General features: G+C 39.8%; 1 protein-coding gene and 1 non-coding gene across 2 annotated transcripts in view; both read right to left on the bottom strand.

Annotated features, from left to right (window-relative positions):
- Positions 1-794: 794 nt before the first annotated feature.
- Positions 795-867, bottom strand: Trnat-ggu (transfer RNA threonine (anticodon GGU)). Its single transcript has one exon. It is a non-coding gene; the product is annotated as a tRNA-Thr (tRNA).
- Positions 868-5,865: 4,998 nt separating this feature from the next.
- LOC137976572 (T-box transcription factor TBX5-like) overlaps positions 5,866-25,191 on the bottom strand; it is a 24,881-nt gene continuing 5,555 nt past the window's right edge. The window contains 7 exon segments of the mRNA XM_068823953.1: positions 5,866-8,480; positions 9,478-9,635; positions 13,283-13,371; positions 16,651-16,803; positions 23,677-23,733; positions 23,736-23,761; positions 23,764-23,944. Coding sequence (XP_068680054.1) covers positions 8,020-8,480; positions 9,478-9,635; positions 13,283-13,371; positions 16,651-16,803; positions 23,677-23,733; positions 23,736-23,761; positions 23,764-23,944 — 1,125 coding nt within the window. The 3' untranslated portion in view covers positions 5,866-8,019.

Here is a 25,191-nt window from a genome sequence, read left to right as displayed (position 1 = left end):
AAGTGAAGTGTATTGTTTTCTCGACTATTTGTCGCTCAAAGTCCGCCAAAGCTGTAATTCTGCTTTTGAAAAAGATATTTGCGTTTTATCGTCAAAAAGGAACACTGCTCTGCGAGGCGCGCGGAAGTATGCCACGAAGGTCAAAACGCGAAACAATTTTTACTCAGAGTGCTGCGGCAAAACCGGCGGCCTGCTTCCCACACGGAATCAGCCGTTTGAGCTGCGTATTATGAATGTGGCTTTCTTAAGCAAGCGGTTCTGTCTAGAATAGAGGGTGTCAATGGGGTTAACTGTTTAACGTATAAAGACGTTTTTTGGCTGTCGTAACCGCATAAACAACAAAATATGACCTGACTAACGTATAAAAGAAGATCGACTTTTTAGCGTATGAAGTACATAATGACCAAAAGGTGCAGACTTTCTAGGATAAATAACAAAATTTTGTGAGGTAGAAATGTAAATTTTAGTTTACTTTGACCTCGTCTAACACTTCTGGAGACTTCTGTACCCTCTATTTCGTATGTTGCGTGTCCTGTTGGAGATTGCACGATATCCCTTACCTCATGTCATTTCGTGACACGCTCTGAGCCTGCACTCTGCTTGCGGTTTTAGTTACCAGTCCCTGACTTCTCTCTCCACTTTGCAAACCTCGCAAACATGGCAGCCATTAGTGCTGTGAAATGATATATGAAATGAATCATATATGAACTGCGGATATGAAATCAAGTGAAGCTATGATCCTCGCAGTTATGAACGCAATTTTTGCACTTGCGTAAAGAAGCCTGAAAAATTCAGGACTTCGACGGGGTTTGAACCCGTGACTTCGCAATACCGGTGCGACGCTCTAACCAACTGAGCTATGAAGCCACTGACGTTGGGAGCTGGTCATTTGTGGGTTCCAATGTTGGTTAGAGCGTCAGAGTTACATCAAGTGCATCTTGTCATCCGGGGAAATCCTTGACTACTGGTACGTCATAGCCTCGTTTGCATACACAGAAACAAAGATGGCGGATTTCAATTTAAAATAGTCCATGCACTAATGGTCATCCGTCAAACTGACATTGGACATTTCCTTACAATTACACGAAGATCTTAATGTGAGAAGCTTATCGCTGTAAAAACTGGAATGAAAACAGGCAGAATTAGAGCTTTAGTTCAACAAGAAATAGCGTTTCTAAGCAAAGCCGCGCTGATCTACAGTATTTAGGTCTAAAAACCACTTTGAAGACGGTTAGTTTTTACTTGTTTTGCTGGGTACTACTATCTCAATACTCTAAAAAATTCGATTTTCCAGGAGCTTGTCTCGTTAGTCTAGTGGATATTGGAATATGCAGGGGGAACGCATCGATCCGGGTTCAACTCTTTGGCTCGCCTAATCTGAATGTTCTCTGCAAATTGAAATGTTTGTTTATTTGAAGTCTGAAGTAGATTGAACGTCGTGTAAGTTGAATAAAAAGGGAAATGTCAGTTTCAGTTATGGCAATTAGTGTTGACCTTTCAAAGCGCTATTGTTGGTTATTTAAACACATTAAGCCCACATGAGTGGTCAAGTATGACAATACAGGTAAAGAACTTTCGATTCAGAGAAACTTTTTCTAGGCCATACTTTCCCTTTAATCATGAGTTTTAGACTTACCTCAACGAAAAAAAACATCAGAAATCGGCTTACAACTGCAGTGGAGTTAGCAGCAATTTTTTCCAAAGTTTTAAATATTTTGAATAAATAATAAAGCAATTATTGAATTCGGCTTTCGTAGGATATGAAGAATTCTGCAGATCTCGGAGGGTGTTCGGCCGAGGTGGATAACACCCTCCGAGGTCTGCAGAATTCTTCATATCCTACTCAGCCTCATTCAATGATTCGTTAACTTATTATCCAACAAGTGCGAGTGGAATAATTGTTAAATATTATGTCTCGGTTTTACCATCGGCCTTGAACTGTTGGTTAAAATTCCTGTGGGGGTCCTCAGCAAGGAAGATTTATTGGATTCGTTCCCAGGTCTCTCCAGCCAGCTCCACGGCAAAATGGCGCTCAATTTAAATTTTACTTTGTCTGAATTACGATGGTTTAGCCTATTCGGCCTCAAACAACACAAAAATGTTAGAACTCAAGTCTTCCTGGTATGTATACGATTAGGTAAGAAAGCGTCGATTTGTGGATTTAACAACTGCATGATTATCCAGATTTTAGAGTACAGCTGTCAATCGAGTGAGTTTTCATGCAATGTTTATCCTTCTGATGTATGTAATATTTCTGTAGGAAAATCGTCCAGGACGACTCTTTGGATCGTAGAGATACAATGTATAAGCGAGGAAATACATTGGGTAAGTGTTTCGCCTATTTCCATTGATATTATGTAATTATTGTGGTGTATCCGAATGGCATTTCCCAAACCGTTCAGACGAGACGAGACTGAAATACTTTCACTCATTTACTCAGCCAGTCTACGGCTTAGTAATCGATTAAAAGGAAATCGTACCATACCATTGCCAGACTTATTGCACAGAAACAAATCACTGGCAATCGTAATTCTTTAAAAATAGTTGCGCCACCAGCTTGCTGTGAAGATAGTGCACGATGCATTCGTTGGGGAGCTGGCGGGGCATCGTATGCCCAGGTTGTTTAAATCCTTGTTGTGTTTCTCAATTTGGAGAAACACGCTATGCTCGGGTGCGCTTTTAAAGTTTTGGTATTGTGAATCGATATTTCGCGTGACGTCTCCCGGTTTTATTAATGTGCTAACAATGCATGCAGAGGCTGTGGAAACAATAACCTCTTTTGTTCGATGGTGAGGAAATTTGAATATCACAACAGTGTGACGTCAATATTTTATAACAGTGAACATCGCTATTAGCGTAGAGCGAATTGGTGGAAAAATAAGAAGGCAGTAATGCCTTTACTGTGAAAACCCGAAAACCGTGAACACTACGAATATTTATGAAATGTTAAACGGTGTTTCAAGTAAAAGGCCAATCACGCGCGAGAAAACTAAATCATTTGTGTTTTTCTGATTGTTTGCAGCATAATGGGAAATGTCAATGTTCACAGTTTTCGGATTCGCACAGTAGTTAATAGTAATAATGAGAATAATAACAACAATAATAATAATGTAATGATAATATTTATAATATTTATACAGGGTAACCATTTCAGTTATACAACTGGTATCAATATGGGCCCTGTGAAACTAATAATAACTGTAAATAATACAAAAATATATTATAGAAAATAAAAACAATAAAAATAAGAAATCTGCACTAACAATTTCGATTAATAATCATTGCACCTTTATAATCAAATCCACGTTTTTTATCAACTAAAAGGTTTCCTCTGGATCTAGTGTTATAAGAATGAATGTTGCGATGCTTGGTATTAAAATAATCCTTATATAAGTCTGGAGCAAGGCCCTTAAGACAGTTGTTAACCAGTTCCTTAGTGTGCTCGTCTCTTCTTTCGGAGAGCGGCTTCCATCCTAGTTTCTCAATGACGGCATCACTGGTCAAATCCTTAGAGTTTTTTAGGACAATTCGGCCAGCTCTTATGCAAACGTTCAATTTTCTTCTGGTTCTCGTTGCTACAACTATGCCAGGTGATGTCAGTACTCCAGTAACAGTAAGATCATCGATTTAGAAAGACGATTTGCAGATTCGGTTGTTAAAATGGGTCTGACTCTAGAAAGAATTCCTAGTTTCTTGGATACCTTGGTAGTTACATAATTAGTATGCTCATTAAATGTAAGATGGTTATCAAGCAGAACATCGAGATACTTGAATACTTTGAAAAAGGTGATGGGGAGTTCCATTTAAAATCACTGAAAAAACCTCTGCATTTTCCAGATACCTTTAGTCGTTGTCTTGTGCCAAAGAGTAAGCATTCCGTTTCCTTGATATTCAGAAAAGGGTTATTTTCTTTAAGCCAGTAAGAGACGTTCGTTAGATCCAGAGAGAGTTTCATTTCAATATCAGAGATGGAATTTCCAGAGAAGTAAATAACATTATCATCGGCATACATTAAAATTTCTGAGAATTGCAGGCAAGATGGAAGGTCATTTATGTCAGGAACCCATGACCCGAAGCCTACAACTCTACTGTGTTCGTGTAACGGCGTTTTCACAGACCGATTTATTTTTAGATTGAATTTCCCCCCCAATGAGACTCCCACAGGAGCCCGATGACCAATTACAAGAAATTAAGCTGACGTCATAGGGTCACCGAACCGGAACTGCCTTTGTTTTTTGACCTAATTCGCGGGAAGGGCTAGTCTAAAAATAAACCTACTTCTGAAAAGGCCGTTTCACAGACGCTGTATGGAAGTTGCACGCTCCAGATGGGCTCCTGTTTATGTATAATATGAAAAGGAGTGGACCAAGAATACTGCCCTGAGGGACACCAGATTGGACAGGTTGAGCGTCAGAGCAAATACCATCCACGCACACTATTTGATTTCTGTCAGATAAATAGTCAGAAAACCAGGCCAGAGGGGTGTCCGTTATTCCGTAACGCTCTAGTTTCTGCAGAAGGCTCATATGGGGTAGATTATCGAAGGCTTTCTTCATATCGATAAACAAAGCACCAGCTAGATTTTCTTTTGTCCGTGGCTTTCAAAACATTATCCGTGAAGTATGTAACAGAAAACTGAGTGGAGTGATCGTTGCGAAAGCCAAATTGAAACTTACTAAGTAGATGGCTATTATCTAGATAGTTTTCTAGCTGTTTGCACACTGCTCTTTCCGCGGTTTTAGATCAAATAGGCAGGACGGAAATTGGGCGGTAATTATCAGGATCATCTTTAGCACCAGACTTGTGGATAGGTGTGACCTTAGCGTTAGTTTGGAAAGTTTGCTGATGATAAGGATAGGTTGATCAGATGTGTAATGGAGCTGGCGGTTAAAGCAGCACTGTCTTTTAACAGCCGAGCAGGAATCATATCTACACCTGCAACTTTGTTAGGTTTAATCATGCGTAACTGTGAATAAATAAACCTCTCCGAAACTGTTAATGCCCTTTTTACGAATTTTAACCAGTTGAACGATGGGCGACTCTGGGATACGATGGTTAGTGCAACAATAACGGTATATAAATGCGCATCTTTTTCACAATTTTATTTGAGTGATTCACATGAAACAAATATATGTGACAACCTCGTTCCCAGGGTCTCTTTGTCGACGAGGAGAGAGACCCTGGAAACGAGGTTGATATGTATGAATCAAGCCAAACACTTTTCAGTCCTATATCAGTATTCTTTCGCGTAACGCCTTCCCAAAGGCTGGTTTTCACTAGCGATTGAGTCAGAGTCGGAGTCGTAATCAGAAGCGCAGATTGATACGATCTACTGAAAATCAAACTGTCGGAGTCGGAAGAAAATGGGAACGTTCTGATTCTTCCGACTCCCATTGCGTCGAGCCTCACTAGGTCGTATTCCGACTACGACTCCGACGCTAGTGAAATCCAGCCCAAAGGCGTTGACATTAAAACCAGCTGCGACTATAGATTAAATGTCTCAGGAGCAATCAGAAGGTTTCTACTAATCCTTTCGATTTGTTATTTCTTAACGAATAATTTCCGTATTTTAACTCTTTCCACGCGTTTGCTTCTTTCCATAATAGGAAAGCGCGCTCAGAAGGGTTTTTTTTTTTTTCGCAAATTTCGGCGGTGGGCTCTGGTTATGGGCTTCAGCGCATTTGACAATGACGTTATGAATATGTCATAGTTTTTTGATCAGGAGCAATCGCTAAATCTAAAATAAATAACGAATTCTTGCAATTTGTAGAGGTTATTCTCAGGGATAATATTTAACTTAGCTATTAGGATTGGCCGTTTTTTCCACATACTATAAACTACTGGAAACAACACAAGACACAGGACCCTATTTATAACCTTTCTTTTATTTAAACTGTACAAAAACAATTATTTGGACTGTTGTTGGTCTCTGTCTTCCGGTCAATGTGCTATTCCAAATTTTCATTAGTACACAGCAATCGTTGTGCGACTACGATCAAAAATCATTTCTCGTTTTTCTTCTCATTTCGAAAGTTCTTGTGATGAATACTCGAAATGCAAGATAATATGCAACCATTTTAAAGAGAAAAACTATTTACTTTGACAGCATTTTTTTCATTTAACGGTCCGCCCATAACTCGGTGTTGTCCTAACAGATAAGCCCTCAGAGAGCTGCATCGAGGAGAAAGCGACGTCATTTACTAGTACACCAGCTAAAAATGCGGCCTCATTAATATGCAGAACACGAGTTTGACAATCTCGTGCTTCACACTAATGAGCCGCATTCACACACTTCATTTTTAAGATCTCTGAAAGCTTATCGAACCGCACCAAGTAATGGCGGACCGTTAAATGAAAAAAAGTGGAGTCAACGAGTCTTCCTATTGAAATTATTACAAAAGATTTCGCCCGTTACATTAAGTATTCAATGCAAGTACTTTCGAAACGTGAAGAAAAACGATTAGTAGCACTTTAATCGACATCCAAAACTAAAACGCCTACATTAATTAATTTCTTCTATATTAATAATAAATACTTTCAAACAAATTGCTTTTCTTCAAGTTCCTAACAAGGTCACATATTTGGATCTCCCATAATTTAACTCTTGCAGTGGAAAATTATCAAACTGTGAAAGCAAGAGCGATGTTAAATATGTACTATCACTGATTAAAAAGCAACTAATTTGGTCTTAAACAAATAGCATTGCAGTACAAACTAAAACAGTTCGATTTGCATTGCTAAATGATTATTCGTTTAACTCTGGTTTTGTTTGGATGACTAGTTCTTAGTGAAAAATTATGTAAATATGACGAATGTCATTTTTGAACTATTTAAGGCCGTCCCCTGAATTTTTTGTCGCTTGCGGTCGAATTTTTCTGTCGTTAAGCCAACCTCGTTCCAAGGATGTCTATTCTTACCTTCCCTTCGAGCGAGGTTTGAAGTAGAGGTCTAGTACCTCCTATAGCCCATTTCCGAGTTGCTGCATGCCTCAGTTTCAAAGCGAGTCCTGGTGCACAACCATTCAAATAGAAATGAGTTACGTATTCTTATGCAAATCAAACTCATTTTCCTTACAATAGTTGAGCACCAAGACTCACTTCGAAACCGAGACAAACAGCAACTCGGAAATGGCCCATTCATGCCGTGGAGCATGTATTAACATCAGAACAAAGGGGTGACTTGAATTGTAGTCAGTATAAAAAAAGAATGTTCAAATTCTGTTATTATATTTTTTGAAAACAATTCTTGTAAACTGATTGCCTTAACCACAACATTTTTTTCTAATCCTCGCGACGGCGCTGCAAAAAGGAGGATGGCCTATGTCGCTACTTTATAATCCCCAAAACGGCTTACTTTATACCTTATCTGTAAAGATCTTCAACAAATTATGTCAAACCGTCAACAATTGTAATTAGTTTGCGATGAATAAGTATTAGAAAACCCAATTCTCCAAATAAATTAAAATGTAGTCCAACCGTGTCAACCGAAAACATTAAAACTGGTATTTGTCCATCAGTGTTGGGTGTAAGGAAACGCGGTACTTGCATGACGTTTAACAAACTGAAGGAGGTTTTAAACTTAGTAAAACATGAATGATGAAAGGTGATCTGAGTATGGCAAACTAACATTATTGTGAGAGTATTCCAAAGTAAGAATGGTCGAAATATTTGCCCGGTGTGAAAAGTGTAAGTGTCAGGTATTGAAAGGTCTTTTTTCTTTTTAGTTCCTAAACGTCTGAATAAAAATGCTTAGGTCTGGTTTCATGGGTACTCAAAAAAGGAAAACTATGACTCCTTTTCAGAGTCACCGATCAATCGTCGAAATTTTGAACTTTTGGAAAGTAAAAGTGTTTAGCCGGGAGAGAGTTCACCTGAACGGGAATAAACTTAAAATGGACGTGGAAGAGTACGTGTAATCAATAAGACGTTTAGCCATCGTCAAACTACCCATATTCAAAGCTCACAAGCTCTGGATGTCGCCACCATAGTTCAGGCCGCATCTGGTGACATGTCCACATACTCAATGATAGGAATATGACGAAGGAGATCCAGGAAAGCCATGGTGAAAAGTAGTAGATATTGTAAGCGGTTTGCTATAATCATTCCTTCCCAGTCCGTACTCTGGGCGACAATCCAGTGTAGAGTGCACACGTGCGGTAAGGTGACTTGGGGTGTGGTGGATGGTGTGTTCGTTTGGATGGTTCATGTATCCTGGATGAGGAAGCGGACGCGGTGCGTGGCATGGGTGCGAAAGTGCACTTGTTGTGGTCAGCGGTTTTAAAGAGTTCATCGGTAGGTTTTGCATGTAAGGATGCGTTGTCAGGTTAAGACTGGGTGACGAATTTAAAGCTGTCGTCATCGCCGGCCTCTCAGGACAAAACGTTTGCTGCCGACAGCTGCTTTGTAGTGAAGAAAAGGCGCATGACGATTCGTACGTTTCGGATGGGCGACGAGAGAACATGACATGGCCAAATGCACTTCCTGGAAAGAAAATGAGAATTTGAACGTCATCTCTGCTGGATTTTCACTTGAAACGCTGTCTTTGTTCATGCATGTGTTCGTTGTTGGTACAAAAAGCTATCCAGTCACGACTCCAGTGAAACAATGAAGTCTACATTCAAAGGCCAATACAGATTGGCCAATTAAACACTATGATGGTTGATAAAAGCACCTGCAGTCCCATTACTGGTATATAGTGCCCTATAGCTATATTGTTTTATTAACCACCTAAATAGGATATCACTTGGAGCAATCGCCATTGGACGAAAACTTTAGTCAAGGCCAAAGCTTCAGCGGGATTTCGGTAGCCCCTTCTTACACTCGAGATCGTGGCCAGCTGAGATAACGTGTACGAAGCAGTGCGGCCCAGCGGTTAGGACGTTTGCCTTGAAATCCGAAGTTCCCGGGTTCAAGACCCGTTCTGACCACTCGTTGAATTTGTTCCTGGTAGTCCCTGGTTCCGGCAACTTCTCAGCTGCACTTGTAAATAGCCAACTGGTTTGCCTCCGGCCAGTTGGGATTCTTAACAGTTGTTGTTGTGTTCTGTCGTTTCGTTGAATGTGTTTCATTGGCCCTGAAAAGCCCCCATGGGGAGCGGTCAATTAAGTATGTATTGTATTTTATTGTATAACGTGGCTGTATAGACCTTATTCATAAATGGCGGTCACATTTATAATTCTTTTGTCCACGTGCAAATTAGCCTACCAAGCCTCATTTTAGAGCAAGAATTCTTTTCAATTCACTGTATAGTATCGAGGCTTGGTAGGCTAATTTGCACTTCGACAAAAGAATTATAAATTGACCGCCATTTATGAATAAGGTCTATACTGAGCAGAGATAATTGTGTGTTCTAGCATACAATACCCTTACTGGGCTATCACCCTTGATTTCTGAAGTTAGATTTTGAGCCTTCCCAAAGCTAATTACGAGGGAAAGAAATTACGAGCTCTAAATTATCAGATAACTCTTTCAGACGTACCAGTTTGCCCCATCATTGGCGGTGGAGAGGGTTCGTTGATATCTGGGAATTTCGGCGGAGAATCCTGAAAATGGCGTTTGCAGGATTCGCTACTGGAATTGGACCCAGCGGGGGACAAGGGCAGGCCATCTGAGTCTGTGCAGTCGTCTGGTGACTTTCTAAAAGAGTAAATAGTGCGTATATGGTTTCAGTGCTTTAGGTATAAAGCTCATGCGTCTTCTTGGATAAGATAGAAGAGGCCTATTGAAAGGTGTTTTAGAACTTTGTAACTTTGTTTTTGTAACCTGCATTAGTTGTGTAGTAAAAACACTCGATTAGTAGTCGCTGTTTTCATAAATTCCATTTGCGGTTTTGTCATTTGGCTCGGCCCTACTTCTAGATGTATTCTTCAGAGACGGTGATTTTACCCAGAGCATTTACAAAATAATGCAGTCTTTGTTGTTTAAGATAATTCATTTGCAACGAAAATCTTCGAGTGGAAAGCGGCAGAGAATTCTCCTAAGTTGTAGGATAAAAATCACATGGACAATACTCGCGCCAGACTATGCAATTAATAAAGTTGCAAGCTGGTATAAAAAAATGTTTGGAAACCTTTAATTGATTTTCCAACTAAGAAGTGAACTAGAAATCCTACTAAATCCTCGGGGCCTGTACGGTTTACATCGTGCCGGAAATCCCTTTTACATAGTCACTGCATGAAAGTCGAGAGAAATGGCACTTTGCGGATAGACATTACCTAGGACCGCAAAGCCGGAGTGCCTCTTTGGTGCTCAAGGTCTTGGAAAACGGTCAAGTTTTAAACCGATTCGTGCTCTTACCGTGCCATTAACCGAAAGTGCTCTCTGACTTAGAATGTAGATAACGTGAAAAAATTATTCACCTAGCAACCTTGCCAGTGCGCTTATGACTCAGAGTATAAACGGTTGAGGGAGGAGTGTAAGTGAAGTATTCAGTCGTAATAATTCTAAAATCTTGCCCGTTTTGTTTGCTACACTTCATTTGCGGTCGAAGTAATCTTTGAATAGTTGCATGGTGTTGGCGTATTTAATTGGATGGAATGTTTGCACGTGCAATGACATCCATTTATTTATTCTCCTTGTAAGAATACTTAATTAAATTGGGTTTCGGGTGTATAAGAACTTCTAGAGGTTTTTAGTACCGCGATTTATTAACCTCAAGTTGGATTAAGGTGGCAAAGTGCAAGCTGCCCTCTTAATTGTTTCATAGCTTTTACACCATACACTAAGGACACATTCAATTTAACCTCTTTAAACAGGGGCATCGCGGTTTTAGGGAGTGGTTTCCGATGTATCACTTGAGAGGGTTTTTATTGTTATAAATCTTGAAGGACAATTTTTCACAGTTGTTATCAAGAAAATTCAGCTTAAAGCTAATAAGCTTTATTTTGAAAAAGGGCTTCTTAAAATCGGCCGTACAAGATGGATTTAACTCTTAAATCTTTTGTTTAAATCTTTTAGTGTGATTATTCAAATGAATTCTAAGCTATAGTAGAGATGTCCATTACAAGAAGGATTTGAACCCTTCCTTAAGCGTACTCATTCATTTTTGCGCCTTATGCTGGAGTATTGCTAGCGGGTTGTACTCAACAACGCTGTGATTAATGTCGATCTTCTTACGTTTTAGTCTGTGCATAGAACAAAATACCTGTGGGGGGTGGGAGGGGAGCGTTGCATTAGGCTATTCAAACACTTTAATTACGCACCATCTACAAAGAGTCTGAAGATAGCTTAAGTGTGCGATAGGCAAAAGTGGACTTGTTTTTATAACTTGATTTTTGCTATTGCATCTGTTAATTGCATGAAAGGCGCAACAACCGGATCAAGGTCGTTTTCTTTAATTCGTACTGACAACTCCTAAGAAAACACAGACTAAACGCACAAGGCTTTGTTGTTCTTGTTTATAAGGCGACTTGAACTGAAATTTACCCTTTTTATATTCGAAATCCTCTGATATAGTACAGAAAGCAAGCATAGTGTTCGTGAAATTTTCACTGGCACCCAATGCATGGCAAGACAAAATTGTTACGTACTGGCCCCAGTTGTTCAAAAGCTGGATAGCGATACCCACCGGATAAATCACTATCCTGCGGATAAACACTAGCAAAACCAATTGAGTTATCCAGTGGATAGCGATTTATCCGGCGGACAGCGCTATCCCGGCCTCGTTTGAACAAGTGGAGCCTGGAGAAGACATTCCATAGAAGAGACTGTATAGTTATACTGAAGGAGAGAACATTTTGATGAAAGTTTTTAATTACCATGAATGAGATTTGCTGAATATGGCTAACTAGATTGGTGACGAATTTCGAAACGAAAGGACCCCTTTCAGTTGCTATCAGCCGCAGAAAAATGGTCAAAAGTCCTCAAAAGAACAATTTTTACAGTTTTAGGTCTCAGGTTACCGATCGCAAAAATTAACACACGTTCCATGCGACGGAATTGGGGTGCTCCTGACACTCTTGAGTCTATTGTTTTTATTCCTCAAATAAGACGACCAGAAAATCGTGGCACAGCCTCTTTTAAGTTAATAACGACCCATTTTTAAATTTTACTAGAACCGCGAGAAAAAATTCGAAGCATAACCTGTCGATTTATCGTATTTTGAAAAGTTAAATATCAAGTCGTGATTGGATAGTAACTTTGCGGTATAAATGGTCGCCCATGTAAACCGGGGAGAAAAATTTTAACGTTGACAACCGCGCGCGGCCTTGACTGTTATTTCCAAATTCAACCTGGCAGAGGCGAGGTCATATCTCAGCGGTTTCCACTTGAATGTTCATTCAGTAACAGGAAATGTAGGAGACACGGAATGATCTGTTGAGTTTTGGCGATGGAAATATTGCAGAAAATTTGGAAACAAAACCTAAGGCCGCGCGCGGTTGTGGGATACGGCGATAAAATTTTTCTTCCCAGTCCTCCAAATTACGTCACCAGATCACCTGGAAGGAATCCAGGTGCCCACTGGTATCCAGATCCCAGCCCATGGATTGCGGATCCCGAATAATGGATCCCGGATCCTGAGTCGTGGATTTCGGATTCCAAACTCACGGGTTCCACCAAAATGGATCCTGGCGCCCGTTTCTCGAAAGTCCCGAAACTTTACGGGCCATTTTCGGGTGTCACAATTCCCGTTGTATCTCAAGAATGGAGAGGATTTAAGTCATCAAACTTCACAGACATGTTTTTTTTAGTTGACTTGAAAACATGTTAAAAGGTCGTCTTTCCAAAACAAGCGTTTGGCAGTTTCATAAATGGCTTTTCGGGTCCGAAAAGTTTTCGGGACTTTCGAGAAACGGGCCCCTGGATTCTATCGATACCGGATTCCAGGTTCTGGATTCCGGGTTCCAACGCCACCCATTGGCTGGATTCCAGAATCCTGATTGCTTCACATTGGGCGAAAAGGGAGACTCTCGAATGAAGCCTGCTGTATGCAGATCGTCCTGCTTGGAGTGTAAGTCTAAGCTCTAATGCTTTTAAAATTATCCTCCGGTCTGTCATAGAACAACAAAGACCTACAAACACGGTCGATTTCAAGATTCGTTCCGACCGGTATTCTCGTCTTCTTTGCAAGTTTTACATTGTTATTCCTCAATGTTGAAAAAAGCTTAAGCCGCGAAGCCGGCCTAGAATCACGTTCCAAGAGTGCTTTGGTTCAAAGTTCAATTTATTTATATGGATTGCCCCCCTTATTAGGCCCCACCAGGATATAAGTTGGCAATTTATCACATGGACAAATCGATTTGTTATTATAAACCGTCATATATCACCGGCGGCGGCGTACGTACCTTTTCACTGCTATATGGTGCATTGTGTTATTGCAGCTGCCGCGAAATCCTTTAGCAAATGGATTGTTTTCGATCTTCAACTGTGTTATCTAGAAAAAAACAAGTCTGCATGTTTAAGTAAATTCTCCATGTTTTAACCTATTCAATTTACTGACGCACAATACACTACTCTCGGAGAAAATTGCCCAACTTAACCTTCATTTAAAAAATAGAAACTTTGTTCAATCACGAAACCTACTTCAATAGCGTGTATGATTTGAATAATACCCGGCTTTAAGTGAACTGAAAAATACTCTCTCGGGTGGAGACGTTTGCTATCCTTGAACTTGGGATAAGCTTATAATAACAACAATAACCCTGAAGAAATTCTTTCCTGTGGTCTCACAAAAGCTGTGAGGCACTTGAAACTGCTATGTCTTTGCTTTTGTCATGAGTGCAGCCTTTGCTTATGAGACGAAATTTAGTGTTAAAAAAAAAAAAAGACGACGGTGATTGGCTCCGATGAGTAGTACTACGTGCTCTTGAAAAGACTTCGAACAAATGCAGGAAACTAAAGCGGAAATGTCAAAGTTTAAATCGTGTTTAATGAAATAGACTACATAAAATTCCATCTCAAAGTAAAACTTGTGAATTTCTTGATAGATCAAAATAGTTTCTTCAAGCTAGAGCTTTCAAAGCGGTCCACCTTTACAATAGCCAACTGTGTGATGATAACTCATTGCGTTTGTCCGTCGGCGATCGGTTTCCCTTAAACAGGAGAGATCATTCCCTAGGCTTTTTTCAATTGATTGAAACTCAATTATAAAAATTTCTTCCTGTACAGTTCAGTGGTCGAAAGCCTATGGATTTGGCTTGCTTTTAAAATCATTCCTAAAAGCTTTTGTTACCCCTTTTAATCTTCAAATGTGACCTAAAAGCACAGTTCGTGTGTTTTGTGGGGCCCTAATCCGAGTGTGACCATTCCGGCGAAGAATGAATGCTCTAACGAAATGATACCGCCTTCCCGCGTACAAAATGGGTGTATGGTTGACCATGCAAATGAAAACTATTGATAAGTTTACTTTCCTGTAGGTGAGCTGTTTGTAATGCTTGTATGAATTTTGAGTCTGTGAAGGTCATAATTTAGTGCCAACTATTTAATTGAAAAACTATTTAATTGAAAACTATTGAGTGGTCTGGCAACAACATGGCGCTGATTCATGTCGTGTTTGAGTGACTTTTGAAGTGAAAACTACCGAGAAGCACTTATGGCGGTAGAGCTGTTTAGAATGCTGCACTTCCTGTTTCAAACCTTCGAGTCTGTATGAAATCCATCAGTATTACCATTCAAAGAATATTATAAGTTACTGAGCAGTTCTTTCCTTTGGAGCTGTTTACAATACCATACCCTAGGGGTTTAAATTTTGAGTGTGAATTTTGAGTCTGTAAATGTCATAATTTAGTGCCAACTATTTAATTGAAAGGTATTGAGTGGTCTGAGTACAACATGGCGCTGATTGTAGTGTTTACTGAAGTGACTTTTGAAGTGGAAGCTACCGGGAAGCACTTCGCTGGGACTGTAGAGCTGTTTAGAATGCTGCAGTTCCTGTTTCAAACTTTCGAGTTGGTATGAAATCCATTAGAGTTGGCATTTTGCCATTCAAATAAAAGTTACTGAGCAGTACTTTCCTGTGGAGTTGTTTATGATACCATACCGTAAGGGTTTAAATCATTTTGAATCTAGTGTGGGTGAAATCCTAACTTTTTAGCATTAAACTGAACAACTCCAGTTTGTTTTGCCGTACAAGATGGCATCTGTGAACGAGTCAGGGGGAACTGAAGGAATCTAATCATTCGAATTAAAGCTAGTGACCACCATTTTCCGCTGTTTTGTCTACGTTCCTGTGTTAGATCATTTTTTATCTGACCGGATAAAAATCCTAAATATTTAAACTGGACGACTGAACACCGTGTTGAAACTTCCTGTCGTTGTTCATTTCGTTGTTCATTTCGTGCATGAAATCCCGCTTCATTCCGCCTTGATATTCTACTGATCTAAAGAGTTGTTTGATAGTGTAATTCTGTTGTTGTATTGTAGGCCGTGTCTTTCGCGCTGTAGTATGTCTGCTAACTACGATCGAGATTCAAACGGAAACTAGGTTTTCCAGAAGTTGTCAGACTTACAGAATTTGGCTACAGTATTCATTTAAACTGATTTTGACTCCAGTGTGGCCCCTGGCCAAGACAGAAGGAGGTGAAAGAAATAAAGTGTGCGTGAATGAACTTGGCTACACGGAAAAGAGCAAGGGAAAAACAGACGTGCTTTGCGGAAACCAATTAATGAGATGAAATTAGCGGTTCGCCGATACCTGTCATATCTAAATCTGATAGTGAGCGATTCCGTGAAACCGCCAAAGCTGACAATTCCCATCGCCAACAAATTCATCGTCTTCACTGAGAACGTGCGGAAATGGCAGTGCCGATGAAATTTCGAAAACGTTTTGAAAAACCGTTGAAACGCTTAGTCTAAAGCGTGGACAGGTTACGCGCGCGTAACATGCCATTGGTTTCAGAGTGCAAATCCGAGCGTAGCTTAGCTCTTATAAGTACTCACTCCATCTCGGGTCTCAGTTGTTGTTCATTGTTTTCGAGCGTTTTAGTAAGAGTGGAGAAAAACGTGTGCTGTTGGTTCCCTACCCTTTTCAGAGAGGGTGTCAACCCTCCCCCCTCCCCCCGAAAAACAGTACTAAGTTCACTTGATTTACACCTAACCCCCATAGAATTCAGTAAGCGGTTGATTGTGTTAACCCACCAAGGGCCGGTGTCTCGAAGCCCGTTGGTTAAGAGGTATCAAAACCGATAGGTTTCCATAGTATTTAACGCTGGTAAGCGATACACCGTATTCCAAAATGGCCGCTGATTTATGCGGATACAAATTGGCTCTTGTTGCCTCGTTCAAGATAAAATATTCTTTTGAATTTTAAGCTCAAGAACGAGGCATCAAGGGCTTATTTGAATAAAAGCAAAAGAATATTTAAATGGCGGCCATTTTGGAATAAGGTGTATAACCATGCTTTGAGCCCCCCCCCCACTTTTTAACAGATCGGTTTTCCAAAACAAGCCGTTGGCTATTTCACAGACGGCTTTTCGGGACTTTCGAGAAACGGGCCCCAGGTTGTAGTAAATAATCCGGGCCAGGATTCTCTGAACAGCTGAATGTGTTATTTTAGCGGGTAGAACACTTGAGCGACTGGACCCTTTACTCTTCAGAAATTATATTTGTGACAGTTGGTTGTGGGTATAAGTGCTAGTTGAAATTCTCAGGGTTCCTACAAGGTATTGTTACCTTAGAACGTATCGTTCTTCCTGGACAAACAATTTTCACTCACCCTTGGGTTCTGATAAGCTGTGACTCCCATGAATTGTGTTTCTGGAAATACGAAGGTGTAAAATGACCCATTTCTCAATCCATAAGGACTGTAGTCCTTGGCTGGGATGACGTGAACACGAGGCTGGTACTTGTGCATTGAGTTTAAGATAACCTGCAATACAAAATGGCACAAACTCTCAATCTGAATTTGGGAAAAGGTAATCTTCACCTGACGTAATAATAATAATAATAATAATAATAATAATAATAATAATAATAATAATAATAATAATAATAACAATAGAGCAATTTTCAAATGACTGTCTAAAGTAATTACGAGATTGCAATTGCTACGCTTAATGATTGGTTTAAAAATCTGGCGCCAATTTATCAACCAATGAAACGGAAAACCAAAACCACGCACGATTTTTCCCGCGCTTTGAGCAAGTTACATGGAATTGCTACGAATTTGGATTGGTTCATTGCGCTGTTTTCACCTGGTGCGATTGGTCGAAGTAATAACTTTGGTATTTGTTTTACGACACTCAATTGAAAACCGCTCTAATAATAATAATAATAATAATGATGATGATAACGATGATGATCATGGTGGTGATGATGTAATGATGATCACCATCCTCATTATAAGCTTTAAGTAATTTGAAGTGATTACGTTGATGCTTCGACTTCGGTTCTTTCCTTTTGTCTCAGTCAATTTGAGCTAATGACCCCGAGCCTACAACTCTCGTTTCTTTCCTGAAATCATTCTGGTGTCGTCAAACCGTCTATATTCAGGGGCACCCAACGAATCTGTTCCTCACATTATCTGTTCCCCAGAGGAATATTGCTGGCTGGCAAAAATACAGGTGTTTCGATGAGCTGGCTGGGAAATTTTGTTATTGATAGACGTTTTGCCTGGGAATTACTGACTTTTTCTAACATTTCAACCCGAGCTGGCTGTAGAAACTCTGAAAACTGAGGAGGACGACTAAAAAAAAAAAAAAAAGAACCCCTTCCCTCTCCCAGAGAGTACTCGTTTCGGATCGAGGAATTTGAAAGCACGCGGAATTCCTGGCTGGGAAATAAATTTGATCAGCTGGCTGGGAAACCAACCAATTTTATCTAGCTGGCTGGGAAATTTCTTGTGTGTCTTGCTGGGAAAAAGGAACAGATAATGTTTTCCCAGCAACACTGAAAAACACCTGAAAATGCCTTCATAACATTTATTTTCATTAACTGGGGTATAATAATACACTTTACAACAAATTGGTCGTTGGGTGCCCCTGTATATTTAGCACAGCTTTTCGTCGAAGTAGTGTCCCAATCAACGCTCGATGACTGCGTTTATATCACATATGCATAAATTGAACAAGAAAAAACACGGAGGGCGTGAATCAGTCAAATATAATCAGATGGACGAAAAAGATCGCTCAGAGGAGACATTACGTATTTACTCCTTGTGATGATCTCCTGGTTTCCGTTCAAAAAGTCTAACTGCTTATCACACATGATTGAAAACCAACAATTAAGATAGCAATTATTATGGAGGCATCGCAGCCCACTGGTAAGGTTAGATCGCTTATGTTGAGATGCGGAGACCTGCAGGGCCCGTTTCTCGAAAGTCCCGAAAACTTTTCGGGCCCGAGAAGCCATTTGTGAAACTGCCAACCGCTTGTTTTGAAAAGCCGATCTTTTAACATGTTTTCAAGCTTACTAAAAGAAACATGTCCGTGAAGTTTGACGACTTAAATCGTCTCCGTTCGTGAGATACAAAGGGAATTGTGGCACCCGAAATAGGCCCGAAAATTTTCGGGACTTTTGAGAAACAGGCCACTGGTCTGAACCACTTTTTGATCCTAATACTTGTAAGTAGACCACTGATTTTCCTCGGGCCAGTTTGGATTAAAAAGAAAAAAAACATTGTTGCTCTGTTCTGTTGTATCATTGATGTTTCAATGACCCCGACGGAAAGCCTCTATGGGGAGGGGTCAGTTAAGTGTGAATGTAGCTAACGAATGAGATGCACGCGTCCCTCGTACCCTGCTCTTCAACATCACAGAAATGCAGGCTGTAAATCGTCCTTGATGCATTTTCGTCAAAAACGAGATCATTGAGCAGATCATTAAAATTGCTCCCCAGTAGGTTAAATAAGGTTTCTTTCACAGCCCATTATTGGACACCAGTGGAAAGTAAATCCTGCTGAAAGCTTTTGTTGAAAACCAACGATCAAAAGGGCGGTTAAGTTGAGATAAGAATATTGGAACGTAATTTTGAATTTCAAATTGCTAGGTAAAACAGCAAATGTACTTTGTCAGTCAGTAAAAAAAAAAAATACCAGACGGCAAAATCTGAGAAAAGACTGCTCTTGTTATCACTGAATTAACAAGCTGTCGATCAGGCTTTCTCTTTTTTGAGTGTATAACATTTTCAAGTTCATATTTTCTGCAATGTTATCCAGCCTATTTGCTTCAGTCTAATTGGTTAAACGAAATGAGAGAGATATTTTGCATGGAATCCTGTATCTTCTTTCAATAGTTTCGAAAGTTTAAATCCCCCTGATCGCCTTATCTCACACACCTATCACACGATCTGCTGTCATTTTTCCAAGTCATTGTGCTCTCGAAGAGCTTTCACAATCACTTAAGAAGGCGGAGTAGATTAGTCGCCAAATCACTTGTTAATCAGTATCCTAGCACCTCTCTCTATTGTGGAATTGTTTACATCGTTTTCGAGACTAAGAAATGCTCATCTATTAGGAGTCATTTTGCTTTATATCTTGACAGTTTAATGTTACGTACCCAAGCGTATGCCGTGTCAACTCGACAAATTTTAATTTAGCGCGTACAAAGGAGACAAGACTAATGTGCTTTTCATTAAGCTCACAGAACTTTTTCACCGTTGTTTGAAACAAGAATATATTGTGCAAAGCTCTTTAGCTTGTCAACAAAGGCAATTAAGTCTTTGTTCGTATCGTGGGCTTTTCAATGGACCTTTGTAGCAAGTGCTTCGTGTTCGTGTTTTCAGCAAAAACGCACTGCAATTTAAAAGCATCTGTCCTTCTGTAAATTTTTAGATCATTGCGCATCGTTTTTTCACTTTTTGTTGATGTGCAGTTTATTCTTTTTTTTTTTTTTAATAGCAAAAACGGCGAAATCGTTGTTAAGTCCGCTACGTTCGAAATCCTATCTTCTGAAGATCGGTTTACTTTGTCATTATTACATCCCATAATCCTACAACTTTTAAAACGTAGTTTTTATCAAAAAGAAACTTTAAAATATATTTGTTGAATGTCTTCCGGCCGTCCCCTTTGTTGAAAGCGAAATGACAACGGACCAATATGTTTTTTTTTGTCGATCATGATTAAAATACATTTTCCGTCAGGACAAAAATTGTTCAAGTATCCGTCCTAGATTTTATCTACGTATCCTCCAAAAGATTTCGCATAATGGTCACTAACCCGATGCTTTGTCTTTCAGTCTACTCTTGTCGATTCCTCGAATAAAAGTTTGTTCCCTTTTACCTTGTCTTTAGCTAGAACAATTGATTGATCACCGTCGACAGAAGAAACAAAAAATTGAAATCTGTCTTGCGAAGATCTGACCCCGAAGCCTCCTCTTTTAAGCCACTTTCTGGAGGCAAGAAGAGACGATTTATACAAATTTAAGTGCTTCACTTTCCGTAGCTGGAGTTTCTTCAGAGCGTCTTCCGTTTAAAAAGTGGTCAGTCTCATGCAGCTATCCCCTGAGCGATCGAATTGATAATACTGAAGACATTGGTTAACTTTTGGATCTTTGTAACGGGGGTAAAAGGGAATGTGACCAGCACAACGACGTCTTTGATGCAACCATCGCGCGGCTTCCTTTATGCGAGGGATTTGAAAGAAATCATGTTACTCGTGTGATATTGACATCCCCAGTTCTGTTTTCGAAAATAATGCAATAATTACTCTGAAAAATCCTCTCTGGCAACTCAATCGGGAGTTGAAGCGCAATCATGAATCATAAATCATAAATAACCGCACATAAATTAGAAGGAATTATGAATTTTTGCGTTCGCAACTTGGGAATCATGAATTACGAGAGATGGTGAAAAGAATCATGAATAGCAACTTGTTTATTAATCTTGAATAATTGGGCTCAAAATTATTAGGAATCACGAATATCGAAGGTCAAATCATTCCGCTTCCACCTCTGAAACTCAAATATAGACATATTTTTAGCTGTTATACCGCACTTGGATACGCCACTACCAACACAGTCCTTTTTCTTTCTCTCAATGGTTGTTTTTAATGAAAGAGTATCGAGTACTCAAATTTCGCTGATAGCTTTTGAAACGAAATAAATGGATGGGAGGGAATTGGAAGTATGATTTGTTGTTCCATTTGACCGTAGTTCGTCCTCTATGTCAAGATCCAGTCAGTTTCGATTTGACTGAAAATGTCGACTTTCAAGAAATGGTACAGACCGGGATACCCGAAGAAAGGTTTTTCGGAGCACGAACGGAAAAATTTACAAATTCAACCTGCATAAGGCTAGGGTGTCAACTCATGGAGTCGAACGTGAACACGCTAGAACCAACGTTCCTCCCAAGCTAAATCTTTTGTGTAATTTGTGACATTGAAATACAACAGGTAATTCACTACTTTTCATTGATCTAAGGTCTCAACGCGAACTCAGTGATTTCACTCAATTGTAGTTTGGAAAGCGTGGTACATGGTCCGCTATTGTGTGAAGTTTAACGATGTTCATAGAAATATGCTTGATATGTATTTTAAGAGCCAGCTTTCCGTTCTCCCACGCATTTGACATGAGAGGGCTCATTAAGACCGCACTGGAAGCGAATTGTGAAGGAAGTCAGGCTTCTTTTAACTATAAGGAGAATTTCCGAGAGTTAATTAACTTCGAGGCTACATTCACACTCGTTCATCTAATCTATGGTCAAATTGTGAAGGCCGAGACACTCTCACCGAAGAGTGAGAATCATTGGAAACCCGTACTTGACCGACATCATCTGTTTCTCGATACTGTGGGTGAACGTAATTTTATAGGCAACGAGCAGTTTTCTCCAGACATGCCCTGTTTGTGTTGGAATGATGGTTTAAGCCCTACACAGAGCTCAGAGCTCTAATCAGTACCTCATATTGTAGTCTAACAAATACTATGCAATGATTTTGGTCTTCAGCCCGTCTTCTCCCTAGTTCTCTGGAAGGGCGTTTGAATACGCCTTTCTTTTGGAACAATGAACTTAAGATTTCAATTTGCGCCATGAGTCATCTAAGCTATTTTAGAGGAGGGGGAACATAGTTCCTGAGAAAGCTATCCTTCCTTTCCTTTCTCAAACTTCAAGGCCAGCTAGACACGATAGAACTTCTTCAAAGACTCAAAACCCGTTTCAATCTTACTGGGTATTGGTCCCTTCATGTGAACGAATCGAGTTTCCAATCTTAATTGTTCAGGAGCAAAGAAGTACTTTTCTATAGATCGTTTGTTGCCTTTTGACTTGGAATTAAATCTTCTTTTCAAAAGAAAAAAAGGTCATTAAGCCCTGAGAAGTTGGGTGTAGAAAGCTCCCAGAGACTTGGCAAAGAGTCTAATTTTATCTTACATGAAAACTTCAGTAAACGCCTTTCAAATAACAGCGGCAAATAACGACCATTGACAAAATCAAAGTTAACATACAGTATATGCATGCATATATGAATTTAAACTCCAAGAAAGTTCAGTCGACCAACGCCTAAAAGAAGTGAGAATAAGAAGGGGAAATTGAGTGAAGGTCAAAGGAAAATTTATCAATGCCGTTGATCACAAAGTTTGGCGTGAAAAGCTTCACCATAAAGTAGCTTTCACTTAGAAAGTCGGCAAAGCATTTAGTCACGAAAATGTGACTCTCTCTTTAAAACCATCCAAGTGTGCGATTTGAGAAGAACAAATCCTGCTCGATGGCGACAGGATTGACAAAGAATCCCCAAGTTTAATGTCACGCTGGCCCCTTAAATTTTAGAGATCCTGTGGAGCGGTTAATGTGGCTCACTGACGTCCACAGCTAGTTCGTGCCCTGTCCAAAGTGGTTCAAGGGTTTCTTTGGAGCCTTTTACGGATACTTTGTATTCTGATGCTTAATATCGCACCTCTCCATTCAATCATGCCGTTTCCCTACATCCCCTTTTAGTAACGGAAACATAATTTAAGCTTCTAAGGTTGATTCCATTTTCGACCGAGTTAGCACCTCCAGATTGGACGCCAGAACAAATTTAAAGGAAGGAGAAAATTTTTGTCATGTCGTAATCCAATTTTCTCTTGATTTACATACCGACTCACCTGACCTCGCCACCTTGAACCATTTAGTAATTTTCTTCCACATTTCAACTTTGAAATAACAGTTTCAATTGGGCCATTCAAATAAAAGTACTTATTTTCCATTTGGTGTTGTTTCTAAGTTGATCCGGCCTCGAATTGAAATCTCGCTATTGATAGAAATTTAAGTTAAATTCTTAAGAACGGTTTTATCAACTCGACTTCTACTAGGTAAACCTCTACATTAAGTAATAATTAATATAATTATATGCAAGGTGCTTCTTTCAGATTATACTTGCTGTTTATATCACTCTGGTCTCTTCGAAACTGGCGAAAGCAATCGAACTCTTACTTTCACTTACTTCAATGGCTCACCGGCTCACGTTCAAAACTAATGAGCTTCGTGGAAAAGAAACTGCTGCTAGAGATATGCCAACCCTCGATAGTTAAAAGAAAACTCGAACTACAGCTTTTCATAAATTTTAAGTGCCACGAGTAGCATTTGAATTTCGAGTTGGGTTCTAGTGTTCGAGTGAATAACTACGATGCAGGCATTTAGAGGGAAGATTTTGAACAGCAGGTAGTCCTTTCAAAATCCCTTCTTAATATAACTTAATTAAGTAAAAATCTAGCCCCATTCGTTTTGACTTCTTTTGATGGTAAGAGAACCGGAAAAAACATGAAGACACAGCATTTTCACGCAACAAAGTCAAAGGGAACATCTTTTTGTCAAAGTGTACAAGGTAGCTTACGTGTCCAAGTTGATCCATGTGATTGTTCGTCAGCTTTAACTTCTGACAACGAAACAAACCTGTCTCATCCACTGCGATCCTGTCCAGGCGAATCTGGGTGAACAAAGATTCTTGTAGGCATCAATGGCTCTGCCTTTCCAGTTACAGACCATTCTGAATTATGAAACTTGTATCTATTGTCGTCTGCTGGTATGATGTCCAAAACTAGAACGTATTCCTCCTTGGGATTTAAGCCGCTTATGTTGATCGAATCACGGGAAACATGCGTCTGTTCACAAAAATATCAACAACATAAAATGGTGGTTAAGAAATTCCGTGATGGAGTCGACAGACATAGACCTGCACTTTGGTGTCGTTTTGAATTGTGCGAGGCAACAAGGTTTCTTTTCAGTTCAAGTTTTTTTTTTCCCGTTGAAAGGAGCCCTTTATTTCGCTGGGTCATGTGTGGGCAAAAGCACGAAACGGGTTAATCGGTATCGCCCCAGTGGGATGAAACAAGAAAGAAATATGTTTATCTGTAACTGTGTCGTTCGCGTATGGTGTATTTATTCCGCCCTTTTATTGCTACATTTCATTGGACTGGCATGGGTTTCTCTGTGTCCTTTCTAGACAATTCCCACATTTCATCCACGGTGCAACTCGCACAAGACAAATCTCACATTTTTTCTCAAACTGAGAAGCCCTCGCAAAACAAGTCGCAAAACCAGGGCCGGTGAACGCGCTTCATTATCCAATTTCGAAAAAACATAGACATAAAACACGTTGTTTAGAACGCTTTGGAGCGGCCTTGGACAGCTACGTAAATTCGAAGAGCAGTTACGATGATGGTTGTTGAAAACGTGAACTCTTAATACACATGTTCTTTGAGGACAGCCCGCTAACTTGTCAAAGTTTATAAGTACGATCCTGTATATTGTTTGTTGTCTTCGACCTCCCAGAAACACAATAAAACGGGCCTGCAAGGGAAAACTGAGCCAAGGCAAGGAAATAATTTGTATGTAGAATCTTTTCAAGTTCAGCGGCAGTAAAAGCAAAAATCGCCAAATTCTCTCCAACATCTCTCTAAGTGGAAGCCAAGATGACGACAGGAATCGCATCACCACAGGAAAGTGTTGAGCGCAATGATAGCGTTCATTTAAATTGTAGATGCGTCAAAAATTCGTGAGGAAAAGTTCAGTACCACTAGAATTGAAGACCACTCCGTCGAAATAGTTCTTCAACGAAGCTTCCCAATGCCGGGCGTAAAATGCGTTAAAATGTGTCCACTATTAGGGTATTTTCTATGACCAATTCTTGTACCTCTCCTCACTATATTAACCCGCGAGCAGTCTTCGAATATGAGTATAATCCGGAGAATATTCATCGCACGGAGTGGGGGAGGTGTTTTGGTAAATGTATTTAGTTGGCGTCATTCTCTTACAACAGGTCCAGTTTTGGTTTATGATCAGTTCTGTTCCAATCTCATGAAAATTGTTCCAACGATCATTAGTATTATCCAACTCGACTTCTAAGCCA

Source organism: Montipora foliosa, chromosome 11, assembly GCF_036669935.1.
Source record: "Montipora foliosa isolate CH-2021 chromosome 11, ASM3666993v2, whole genome shotgun sequence".
NCBI classification, from domain to species: Eukaryota; Metazoa; Cnidaria; class Anthozoa; order Scleractinia; family Acroporidae; genus Montipora; species Montipora foliosa.
The sequence above is the reverse complement of the archived record's forward strand: the minus strand, read 5'-3'. Positions and strand labels throughout refer to the sequence as shown.